Source organism: Taudactylus pleione, unplaced genomic scaffold, assembly GCF_031769625.1.
Source record: "Taudactylus pleione unplaced genomic scaffold, aTauple2 ptg000094l, whole genome shotgun sequence".
Classification (NCBI taxonomy): domain Eukaryota; kingdom Metazoa; phylum Chordata; class Amphibia; order Anura; family Myobatrachidae; genus Taudactylus; species Taudactylus pleione.
This window is the reverse complement of record NW_028284496.1, coordinates 2,581,656-2,594,704: the sequence shown is the minus strand read 5'-3', so window position 1 is coordinate 2,594,704 and position 13,049 is coordinate 2,581,656. Positions and strand designations below refer to the sequence as shown.

General features: G+C 43.4%; 1 protein-coding gene across 4 annotated transcripts in view; it reads right to left on the bottom strand.

Moving 5' to 3' along the window:
- Positions 1-12,686, bottom strand: part of LOC148526771 (heat shock cognate 71 kDa protein-like) — a 28,343-nt gene extending 15,657 nt beyond the window's left edge. The window contains exons 1-4 of one of the 4 annotated variants that reach the window (XM_088469838.1): positions 12,604-12,649; positions 1,695-1,902; positions 395-606; positions 37-242 (exon numbers count right to left, since the gene is read on the bottom strand). In XM_088469838.1, coding sequence (XP_088325964.1) covers positions 37-242; positions 395-599 — 411 coding nt within the window. In that variant the 5' untranslated portion in view covers positions 600-606; positions 1,695-1,902; positions 12,604-12,649. The other 3 variants (XM_088469836.1, XM_088469837.1, XM_088469839.1) reach the window with 3 other exon arrangements.
- Between the last annotated feature and the right edge of the window lie 363 nt (positions 12,687-13,049).

The following is a 13,049-nucleotide window of genomic DNA, read 5'->3' as shown; positions in this document are numbered from 1 at the left end:
AAAATATATATTTTAATAAGTTCACATAAATTTCACCTTTCCAAGGTAGGCTTCTGAGATCTCTTTCATCTTGGTGAGGACCATGGATGAGACTTCTTCAGGATAGAATGCCTTAACCTCCCCTTTGTATTCAACCTGAACCTTGGGTCTTCCCCCATCATTTATAACTGTAAAAGGCCAATGCTTCATGTCGGCCTGTACAACTGTGTCATCGAAACGGCGACCAATCAGTCGCTTAGCATCTGCAATAACATGTACTGTCTAAATGAATGGCATTTTAACTTGTGATATTCAACATGAAGTGCAAGCAAAATAAGTATGACAATAATATTTAACATTATAATTGTAGTCACTATATTCCCACCTGATGGAATCCCACATTACTCATGCTCACCAAACACAGTGTTAGTTGGGTTCATGGCCACTTGGTTCTTTGCTGCATCCCCAATGAGTCTCTCACTGTCCGTAAAGGCCACATAGCTTGGGGTGGTCCGATTACCCTGGTCATTTGCAATAATCTCCACTTTTCCATGCTGAAAAACACCTACACAAGAGTAGGTGGTGCCCAGGTCAATGCCAACTGCAGGTCCCTTAGACATTTTGCCTCTGTGAATTAAAAAAAAAAAACCATGAAAAATTTAAAACTTTAAACAGGCCATTCTTGTTGGATTTTCATTTACATACACTTGACCCATCTGTCAACTCTGGATTTGACTAGAAGGACTTGTATGGAGGTATGCATGAGACTACTAGTGGACTAGTCTGTGCTCCCAGGCTTTGGTTAACATGCTCAGCCTCATGGACCTGTTTTGAATAAAATAGCTGTACTGTATGCTTCAGCCATTGGGTGTTGTACACGTAGCTCCTGCTTCTATATTTGGTTTGCAGTAAAGCCTTTAAATGTGTTCTTAGTAGATGTGCGCAGACCCCCGTGTTTTGGTTTTAATTCATCATCATGTTTTGATTTTGGGAAAACCATGCTTAAGTGTTTTGGTTTGGATTCAATTTTGGTTCAGCTTTGGATTCCTGAAAAATCAATGAAAATCGATAAAAAACAATTTTAAAAAATTGATAAAACAACTAAAATCATGTAATTAAGACCTGTTTACATGCAATCCAAAACCTGAGTTCCGTTTTTAAATCTGAGTCCTGAACTAAAAGCAGATCCGTGCCAGGACTTGCTTCCACCGGAAACACAAAGTGATTCTGAACGTTGACTCAAGTCAATTTTGAAGCCCTAAGTTTTGGTGTGTTCATGTTTCAGGAAAACCGAACCGCACATCTCTATTAATTATATTGCTGTTTTAAATTCTGTGTGCAAAAAAGCTGTCGTTTAGTAAATAAAGGACTAGGACTTAAGTTCGATGAGCCAAAACTGGAATCTCACCAACAGATTTGTTTTCTTACTAAATCAGTGGTCAGAAGGTTGCGAGCGGATTTTATGCTCACCATATTGTAATCTCTACTTCCTTACTTCTTTAAACATGTAGTAAAACAGTAAAGGAAGTGCTAGATAGAACAATTAAATTAACTAGAAGGAGTCAGAGTTCTAATAACTACTTAGTAATAGGCCATAGAGGTACAATATATAATTTGAAGTTTACTTACATACATAAATATCAGTAAAATGGCCTCATAAAAAGCTGGCTATAGCCATAGTCTGTGCAATGATATATGCCAGACTTTTGATTTACCACTTGAAAGAGATCCTTAAGTGGTGCAGAGCTGAGGGATCAAATTACCAATTGTACCCTCCACAGATTAGCTATTGCTCAATGTCCTCATTATTGATAGTCCGTATAGCAGGCTTTCTCAGAAACGACAGAATTAAAAGTAGGTGCGATTATCAGCCAGTTGATGAATCCTAATCAAACAGGCTGCTCAAACAGTTGGTTCTGCCACCTGTTAATAAAAATACAAGAAAAAAAGACGTGGAACACTAGTTTGAATAAGTGACCACAACTAAATTAAAATATTTATTAATATAAAATTAAATACACATAAAAATCTGTGTAATATTCAATTTGGGAAGACAATAACACTCGATTATTCAAAGACAGCAGCCTTATTTTGAATGCGAGTTCATACAGTATATACAGTAAATAACGATACAATGGGATTGAATATGGAACTGCTACAAAGTATCTCTCCTCTAATACCTCTTTTCCACCAAAAACCCAGGTTCGACCTAGATTTTCAGACATGGTTCCAACCCACGTCAGACACTGTTTACACAGCACCATCGATCTGGGTTATTCTCAGATCAGGCCCATTCACACTGAACCTGGGTCTACCCTGCTAAACTTGTGAGGTCATAAAACCTTCAGCTTATTTTAGGCATGACCCAGGTCGGATAACCTGGGTTGCACTGTTTACACTGCACCATTCCCAGGTCCATCATGAGTCCGACCATGGTAGCTACCTGGGTTTGATTGCAGGGTCACTTGACCTGGGTTATTTTTCAGGGACCCTTTTACACTGAGCTGCGACCTGGGTAGACCAAGCAAAACCCCAGGTTTTAGCTCTGGTGTAAAAGGGGTCCACAAGAAATAATGATAATGTAACTCTCGTAGTATTGTGCACTCCTTGTATATGTACAGAAAGGTTACTCACTGTCCGAAAATGACACTATTATGGATTCACCGGAATGCAGGAAATAATATGAGAGGTTCTCCTCTATCTCTCTAGCTGTAATGAACAGGAATATTGTAAAAAGCCTGATGGTAGTGGAGTGGAATGGAGTCTGTCTGTAGTTGCCGAAGATCAATTATCAGTGCTATATCCGAACATCTGACGGGGTCTCCGATTGCCGCCACTCGGACAACCCAGTCCCGCTGCTGGAAGTGCTGTTCTCATATAGCACTAATAATTGATCTTCGGCAACTGCAGACAGACTCCATTTCACTTCACTACCATCAGGCTTTTTACAATAATCCTGTTCATTACAGCTAGAGAGATAGAGGAGAACCTGTCATGTTATGTCCTGCATTCCGGTGAATCCATGATTGTGCCAATTGCGGACAGTGAGTAACCTTTCTGTATATATACAAGGAGTGCACAATACTACGAGAGTTACATTATACATAATTAAAAAAACATTTTGCCAAAGAGGGAGAGTGTTAATTGTCCTCTCTGGCGAATCGCACTCTCGTCCCACCCAACTGTCACGCTTTTGGCGGGACAGTGCCGCTATTCAGTGTCACTTGGGTGGGGGGGGGGGTTGGGGGAGATCGCTCTGCCCGCTGCTGTGAATAGCAGAGCAGAGTAGTGGGTGCACACCGTAACTCTTCACTGTAAAGGGAGAGCCTGGGGGCAGAGCAGCAATTTCAGGAGTGCAGGGCTTGTCCCCTGAGTGCTATTAACAGGGACGTGCATTGATAACTCATCCCCTTTACTGATAGGCCACGTCCCCTTTTTGAAGGGAAGTCACACATCTAAAATTACAAATGTTAGGAGGTATGCGCTCTCCATCTTTTGACTTCTGGTCGGAGCTTGTAGTGACTGTGGTTAATCAAAAAAATACATTATATATATATATATGTATATATATATAATATATATATATATATATATATATATATATATTGTTTTTTGTAAACACCAGTCCCTGGCTGCATATTCTGGCTGTGTGGTGTGGCAACAACAGCTGCCGAAATCAATAGCTGCAGTTGTCGGAACGGTCAGTGCCACACATTGCATCCACACTTCGGCACCATACCCACCTCCTGTTATTACACATGCCCCAAGCATGAAAAGTATTCAGGCATGAAGTTGTTAAACTATATTTTATTAAATAAATATTTATCTATTAAATTATATCAGATTCTTGGTTTCTCTTCTATGTAATAACAGTACACTGATTTCCCTGAAAAGAAGGAACCAATTAATGGTGACCCTGGGCACACACCTGTGGAAGGAGGTGGACAGTAACATTATGTGAGAACACATATGAAACTGCTCTACACTAAAAGAATGATCACCAATGTAACACTCTGTAAAACATTACAATTAGACTATCAGTCCACAATCAGCCGAGCATCACCCTACACTGATCTGATTGATCATACAGTACTTACCTTTACTGCACTGCCCACATGTACTAACTACTCTTTGCTGGGAAGTTTGTCCAGAACATGATGGGAATTTAATGCAAAACGCATGGAATAAGTGGCAGTTTAGAAAATCACAAACCGCATTTGTGCCAGAAGCAAAGTATGATTTTATTTTTTCAGACATTTATCTGACAGACATGTGGTCTGAGCTATCTGGCCTGTTAGAACAAAAAACAAAAAGATAAGTGTTTATTAGTTAGACAACATTGATTTATTAAGAACATTGATTTATTAAGAATGGGGACAATAATTATTTATTGGCTAAGGAGAAAATGTTTTATTATTGCATACCTGCTAACTTTTGATGTTTAGGAAGTGGGATAAGTGCCCTGCGGCAACGCTAGCATGAGAAATGGTATGACCATACTATGTGGTTTGCAAAGTACTCTTCCGACATATGGGCGAATTAAGTTAGAGGCGAAAAGCAGCGATTGGCGAAAAGCGCGATGATTTTGCCTCATTCACCTGTTTGGGCGCGATGTTTTCGCCATAAGCGTCCCCGCTTTTCTTCCTATTCAATTCCAAAACAGGCAAAATCGCGGATAGGCGAATGTAGTGAGTAACAAAACTAGCGAAAAGGACAGCATATTTTGGGGAAATCAGTCTGTACCCTATAAAAAGTGTATCAATATAGAAGAGTATTAATAGCCCTAATAAAAGTATTTAGTGATCTTATATTGAGTCAAAAGGCTGTTCTATGCATGTTAGCATAGGGGTGAAAAAAATTATATAAAACAATGTGTTTTTTTTTTTTAGAAAAATAAGTACCATAGTTAAATTTGGAGTACATGTAAATAGGTACTAGTATGTTTTGGTGTCTCTAAAGTGAAGATTTAAAAAATTTCAAAAATACACCTGTTGCCTTTTCTCAACCTTAGAGTCCTCCAAAATATCAGGCCCCCTATTTTTTACCCATTTTCCAACACTTTATAAATTTTTGCCCCAAATATGACAAATCGTTTTACGTTTTTAATTTTTTTGCCTTATTAGACATGGGGGGGGTGGGTGTCCAAAGGGTTCTGAATCAAGTCCCCACATTTGTACACCAAAATAGAGATTTTGCACCTACATTTCACCTGCCTCATGGTGGAGAAACTTATTCGCCTGTCTTTACCTATGGAGTTTTCGCACAGGCGAAAACTTCCTGCAATTGAATAGGGCAAAAAGTGGAAAACAGGTGAAAAGCAAAAACTTTTCGCCTATCGTGGCTTTTCGCATCTAATGGAATTCGACCCGTACTATGCCACCTTCCATCTCATTCCCTACCCATAAAAGGAACCATTGACTGCTGCAATGAGTGGGACATATGATATGACTCATCTTCAGGATAAAGCGGTATCACTCGGTAAGGAGAATAGGGTTTCCAAATTGGGATGGCCCCATTTAAATCAGGACAATATGGAGGTACAGTATATTGTGAGGGCAATATTAATTTATTATTTTATTAGGTGCAATACTATTTGTTTTATAATAGGTGTAATAATATTTTATTTATTTAAGACAGTGTAACATTTATTTCATAATGGGGCCACCATTTATAATGCTCATTTGTGGTACTACAAGTGTCAGCATGCACTTATGTTCATGCACATGCAGGCAGTTTCTAGTGTTAAGAGTGTGAACCACAACTCATTTATTTATTTTTTTAAATTGGCATGCAGTTTTGAAAATCGCAGCATGATGCATTGCACAATTTTTATTCTTTCCATGTGTAAAGAGTGCGATGGCGGCTTCAGAGCTGGTGCTTTCAAAAATAATTTGTGGTTTGATTTGCAGCTTTGCCTTTCATATATTGCACCAACCGCACATAGAACATCACGTGTTTTGTCATAACTGCACTTTAGTAAATCTCCCTCATAATGTTAACTACATAGCATATATATACACAACAAATACTAGATTAAATATTCTGGGGAAAAGCAAAGCTGGAATTCCTCCCATCAATATTGCTGTGCTTGTCCCTGGGCTGTTTGGTGAACAATAGTTGGGCTACTTCCCTGAATCAGTAGCTCCTGGCATATTGTTCCTAGACAAAATTATTATCTAGCTTAGAAAAAATATCTGCACATTCAGCACTGCCACATTCTACCAATGGAATAGGGGTTACTGTAATAGAGAAATGTGGGTGTATGACACCCAGGAGAAAAGCCGGACTGGCCATCGGGCCCTTCTGGCATATGCCAGAAGGTCCAATGGCCTTAGGACCGGCTCGAGGAGGGAGGAAGGAAGTGTCTCCTGCCCTCCACCCCTCGACCCCGGATTCACGACGATCTCACAAAGACGGAAGGGGTGGAGGCATTGATGGGCTGGCGGTGCGCTGTGCTGGGCCGGGAAGAGACGGGGGCGAACCGTGAGGCCAAGCCCCCATGACTTGCGGCATGCCCCCTTAAAATAACCACACCTCCCTTCACAAGCCAGTGCAGCTAAGGCACACATGCATGCAGGACGGACTGCCAGGGCTGATATACAGACCCAGTCTGTCCCTGCCCAGGAGCACTGAGGGGGAGGGAGTGGATACTAATTACCCGGGCCAGGTCTTGCTGGAGGGGCACAGTGGGGGCCCGGGTCTGACGCCACCCCCCTCTTACCTCACAGGCAGCCCAGCACATAGCAGCGTGTGTGCTGGCTGCACTGCAGTGGGAGACTGCTCGCTGCACCAGCAGTTTCTGCTGCTTGTGGGAGGGAGCGATCACATTGATCACGCCTCCTCCCTGGATTTGTGCCAGGCTAAAGGGGCTCACAGCACCCTTCTCCCCAGCGCACAATTTTTTTTTATTCTTCACTAAGGGGACATAGCCACGCCTCCCACGATTAGGCCACACTCCCTTTACCCGGACCCAGGCCAGCTTTCTACATGCCTACTTTAACATTCTGGGGAAGTGAGCAGGATCCATGAGGCTGGTCTACTCCCCTGGGAGTGCAGGGGAACCCCTGGACATTTCAGGAGAGTAGTCACATACACTTTAGTTACGATTATCAAATATGTCAGAGTAACCGAGTAAACCATAATTTGCATAGTCCATATTGCATATCTCTCAATATTGTAGATGTATTCCACAGGACAGTGCACAGGAGGCATGGCCACCAAATGCTTAGGAAGTGCTAGCCTGTCTTCTCCCCTAAACAAGGGTATAACTAGGGGAGTGTGAGTGGTGCTGTCACCAGGACGCAGGGCCCTTGGAATGGGACTATACTGTAGCTGTCCCGTGACACCTGCATGTGGCTTCCTGCACCCGCACCAGGCACCCTGCAGTCAACAGTGCTATTGCAGAGCTGCCAGGACCTACAAGGGACCCTGTGGCATGCACCCTACGGCTGGTGCCGATTGCCCCGTTCCCTATGCATGATGCCCTGCCCCTAAACATCCACCCACACTGCCATGCGCACATGCTTACCAACAGTTCCATCCCATAAATGTGGGACTGCCCCATCTATAGAATGTAAGCTTGCGAGCAGGGCCCTCTTACCTTTATGTCTGTCTGTTGCTACCCAGTTGTGTTCTATTAATGTTGTTTCCAATTGTAAAGCACAACATAATATTCTGCGCTATATAAGAAACTGTTAATAAATACATAATAATAATCTAAACGGGGTTATGTATGTCCACCACATGCACAGAGACCAGACATTCAGATTGTAAATCAGTGCCCATACTATCAATTTCAGTTTGAAAGGCGTTATTGACTTCACTAAGGCATTGTCTGCCTCCTGTACATGAGATACTTGTTCCTGGTGAATTGATAGGTTGCATGCTCATGTTAGATTGCCCCACAAAAATGGCTTCTTCGATTATGTGTAGGTGACAGGTGCATGTTAATCCACCATTTGGGCATTTCCCACCACCTACAATTTAGCTCAGCATGCCCTTAGGGCAGATGGGGAGAGAGTTATGGGCCACCACATTGCTCTGAATTTATATTCCACCACAGCGGTGTGCCTACATTGTAACCTCCCTCCACATGTATGGCACGAGTTGCGCACCCGTGACCAGTTACGCACTCTACGTTTGCACCCGTGATCCATAGGATTGCATGGTGCGAACACTGCTGCACTGCTGTATCCTGGCATACCGTGTCACACGCATGTGCTGCAAGTCTCACAGTGCGATGTATGCGCACGTTTGCTGTCAAAGCGGCAAAGATGGAAGAGGACACATATGTATGGAAATAATATGTTTTGCACTGCACAAGGTAAAACCAATTAAATAGCAGCATAGTATGGCTTACAGGCTAATGCTGCAATTTTACATTAACAGTCTAGTACAGCACAAAAAATGATACAGAGTATATGTATATTTTACTTGCCGGTACTATAAAGTTCCCCTCTGAGATCCAGGAGGGGAGGATCCGAGGGCAAGTGCAGGCAGGGCTGTCAGGAGGTGACAAGAATCCAGGTACAGGGAAGGAGTTGGAGCATGACCAAATCCAGGAGGCGGGGCTACCCCCCTCCAAAATAAATGTAGATTTCAGTGTTGCAGACACTACAGTAACAGTCAAAGGCGTAACTAGGTATGTAGTTGGCAACCCGGCATGCGGGATACCGACGGTCTAAATAACGGTGCCGAAATCACGACAGGTCGAGATCCTGGCACCTGTATCCCGACCATCGGCATCCTGAAGGTAATCATCCGGGTGTTAGGGGGAGGTTAGGGTTGGGGTGCAGGGTTAGGGTTATGCACTAGGGGGATGGTTAGGGTTAGGCACCGGGGAGGGAGTGTTAGGATTAGGGTGCAGGGAGGGGGAGGTTAGATTTAGGCACAAGGGGGTGAGGTTAGGTTTAGGCACCGGGGAAGGGGAGGTTAGGCTTAGGCACTAGGTGGGCGGGGTCAGGGTTTGGAAAATACTTACCCTTCGATCCTATGGGTGTCAGGATGCTGCTGTTAGTATTCTGACCAGCGGCATCCTGACAGCCGGGATTTCATACCCAACCCATTTGAAAGCCACATAGAAAAGTGTGTAAGGGCCCCTATGTACCACCCAATGGTGAAAAATGTATATAACACATGTAACTTTGACAAGGAAGATAAGCTCTGAGCTCCATAGCAGCTTCACCCCTTGTACTGATAGTAGTTACGCCCATGCTAACAGCCTGTTTTCTTGGCAAAATGTGATGTAAACAGGCTGTTCCCTTTCTTATATTTGGAAAAAAGTTTAGGATGTTCACTAACACGAGCTGCTGGCAGATCCTGCCTGGATTATTGGTTCTGACTTCTGCTCTGGCTATCAGAGAGAGAGAGAGAGAGAGAGAGAGATGGGACGTTCTAGAACGAGCGATACTTTGGCTGCTGTTCAAAAGGCTGGGCTGGGAATCTGACCCATCTGATAGGGAGGGAGGATAACACAGGCCAATTCCCCATAACAGCCTCTCACTGCTGCAACAGCTTGCAAACTCAGCCACGGCAGAGAGAGCCAGTGACAGCTAGTGGTAGGCAGCTGTAACCTCTTACCTTATTACAGGACAGGGACACACTATAAACACATGACTAATAGGAGGCTGTCTCCAGGAACAATTTACAGGGATGGTATGTTTAAAGTTTTCAGAGAAGATTTATTCTCTCTGCGGATCTGTACATATATATGTTTCATCAGGGTGATTATAAGGCATGACATGTAAATAACTCTTTCAAATTGACAGCAATAGCATCAGTGCCACCACCTGGACACTTTCCTGTATTGTACGTATTTATTAAAGATTTAGGGGTATATGTATCAAAGCTTGATGTGAGATAACATTGTGAGATATATCTCAAGAACCAGTCAGCTTCTACCTTACATTTTGCAGGCTGTGTTTAAGAAATGATAATTTGGAGCTGATTGGTTGGTGATATATATTTCACAATTTTATGTCACGTCAAGCTTTGATACATATGCCCCATAATACAGTATTTGTGAAAGGATGAACCTGACAAACCTGTGTCTATTTTAACAAGATAAAATGTAACTAAGCTTAGCTATTCCAAGGCACCCATGAAGTTTGATTTACCCAGAACAGTATCTCCACATCACAGCCTCCACCTCTCAGCCCCTCCCACATCACAGACCCCACAACCTCAGAGCCCCTCCCACATCACAGCCACCACCACCTGACAGTCCCTCCCACATCACAGCCCCCAACACCCCTCAGCCCCTCCCACATCACAGACCCCACAACCTCACAGCCCCTCCCACATCAGTTCCCACAACTTCAAACCCCTCCCACATCACAGCCCCCACTATATCACAGCCCCTCCCACATCACAGCCCCACCACCTCAGAGCCCCTCCCACATCACAGCCACCACCACCTGACAGCCCCTCCCACATCACAGCCCCCACCACCCCTCAGCCGCTCCCACATCACAGACCCCACAACCTCAGAGCCCCTCCCACATCATAGCCACCACCTGACAGTCCCTCCCACATCACAGCCGCCAACACCCCTCAGCCCCTCCCACATCACAGACCCCACAACCTCACAGCCCCTACCACCTCACAGCCCCTTCCACCCCACAACCTCCCACCCTCCCAAATAACAGCCCCACCACCTCCCACATCACAACCACCACCACCTCACAGCCCCTCCCACATCAGTCCCCACAACTTCAAACCCCTCCCACATCACAGCCCCCACTGTCTCACAGCCCCTCCCACCTCTCAGAGGTGGGAGGGGCTGTGAGACAGTGGGGGCTGTGTTGTGGGAGGGGTTTGAGGCCCCTCCCACATAACAGTCCCCACCACCTCACAGTCCCTCCCACACTACAATCACCCACACTCCACCCCACTCACTCCTTTTTCTTCCCATATTGTTGTACAGACAAAACTACGGTGAAACAAAACAATTCAGTATGTTTTCAAATCTATCAAAATTGCTCCCAAACGTTTCACTTATTACATTATTTGCATTTTCCTGGACTGAATTAGTCAATGCTTATAAACACCCATCTCATGAATTAAATGGTGTTATGATTGGGAACAGAGTAGTACATACTAAATGACAAGGGTCATATTGGAGCTTGTGCTGGTGTCACACACCAATAGCTGACCAAATAGCATTCATTTCTTTGGAAGTTTCAAAAATAGTATTTTTTTCCATTTTTTAAACTAATTTATTGAATAGCCAGAAATGATGTGAAATGAAATAATATATTTTCTTAACTGTCAAGACACCTTTTTTCAGCATGAACCAGAAATGAAATACGGATTAATCAATCCAATGCAATTAGAACATTGGTGCAATATCACAAACATCTCAGCAAACATGATGACAGAAGATTCACTTATCCATAGTGAAAACACTTGGGGCCAAATGTAACAGAGTGAGAGTTTAGAAATGTGAGAGTTTAGCAGTAACCGTTCACATTGGTCGAGTTTTATCTTCAAAATGGGAAAACATCTGAATGAGAGTTTAAATCTTGAGAGTTTTTTGAGTATAAAAACATGTGTGACTTTGCCTGTTCTCGGACTCTATTACATTGGCCGAGTTTAAAAAGTGTCAGAGTTTACTGCTAAACTCTCACCCTATCATATTTGGCCCTTGAACTTATTTTGTGAACAACACTCCTACTATGGTCTGGGATAAAGGTCAAATCTTTCCCACAAATAGTTAAATGTATTGTACCTCTTGCAGCCTCCTCAAGGCAATAATCATTAGACAGGTTTAAATCACAACAATGTATCAGGTGATGTCACATTTTTATTAAATGTGGAAATCAGTTTAGAAAAATGGATTGGGTTGTCATGGTAAAGGTGCCCATCCACTAGCAGACATGAAAACGACTGCACGATGATGATATTGTAATCGTGCAGTCGTTTGTCAGTCTGCGATGAGCCTGCACTGAACGAGCAGTCGTTCAGTGCAGGCTCATCAATCATCTGCAAACATGCTCAACCTGACGTTATCGTCAGGTTGACCAGCATGTTTGCAAGATGTCTAAATGACCAGCGGGCACACGCATCGCTGGTCGTTTTAGACATTTTGTCAAACGATTGAACGATCATTATGCTTCAATCGCTCAACTTAATCATCTAGTGGATGGGCACCTTTACACTACATTATCCCAACATACTTATTTATTTATAAAGCACCAACGTATTGCGCAGAACCTATATAGAGGAATACAAATTACATACAATGACATAAAACAGAAAGTGAAGGTAGCCCTGCCCCTAGGAGCTTACAATCGAAGAGGTGTGGGGAACAATTGATACATAAGATAGCAGACGAAATGTCACCTGCTTGGTTCCCCTAAATATCTGACCCAAAGCACAGTGTTTAATAAATACTGTAAGCCATTTGTCAAAGCAAGAGAAATCTACATGCAGCAGGTTAGATGTTATTGTTGCAGCTTAGGTAAACATAGCAGCTCTGGAAAGTTGATTTTATAATGTTGACATACAGTAGCACATACAATAAAAACCAGCAATCAATCTAAACATCTGTCATTGTTTCCTAACACGCCCATGCACAGTATGCACCCTCCTGTCTGTCTACTCAACGGGTCTCAGTCTCCTCACCTGCGACAGCTCCCTTAGACTGTGCTGGCTCTCTGTCTGTGGTCTGTCCCTCTGAATACACTGTCTGTCTCCTATCCCTGCACAGCTGTAGCTGTATTCAGAAGCTTCTAGATGTCCCTGTAATTCTCCCCACCCTCCCCTCACTCCCCCCTAAATGCCTGGCAGTCACGCAGGCACAGAGTACAGATAGAGGGGGGGTAGAAGCTCAGGCTTGGCATAGATTTATAGGAGGGCTGCCATTACCATTTCTCTTAGTACAGTGGCTGAGGGTGGCATGCTCATCTGGGACAGTGGTAAAGACAAACTTTAGAATCTACTACGATTAAGTAATAGGAGTTAAAAAAAATAATAAAGTGAAATGATTAAATGCAAGAACCTTATGTGGAAAGCAGCGTGTCAGCTGTCACTAGGCCGTAACAAATGCCTTTCTGTGCTGCCTTGAAAGC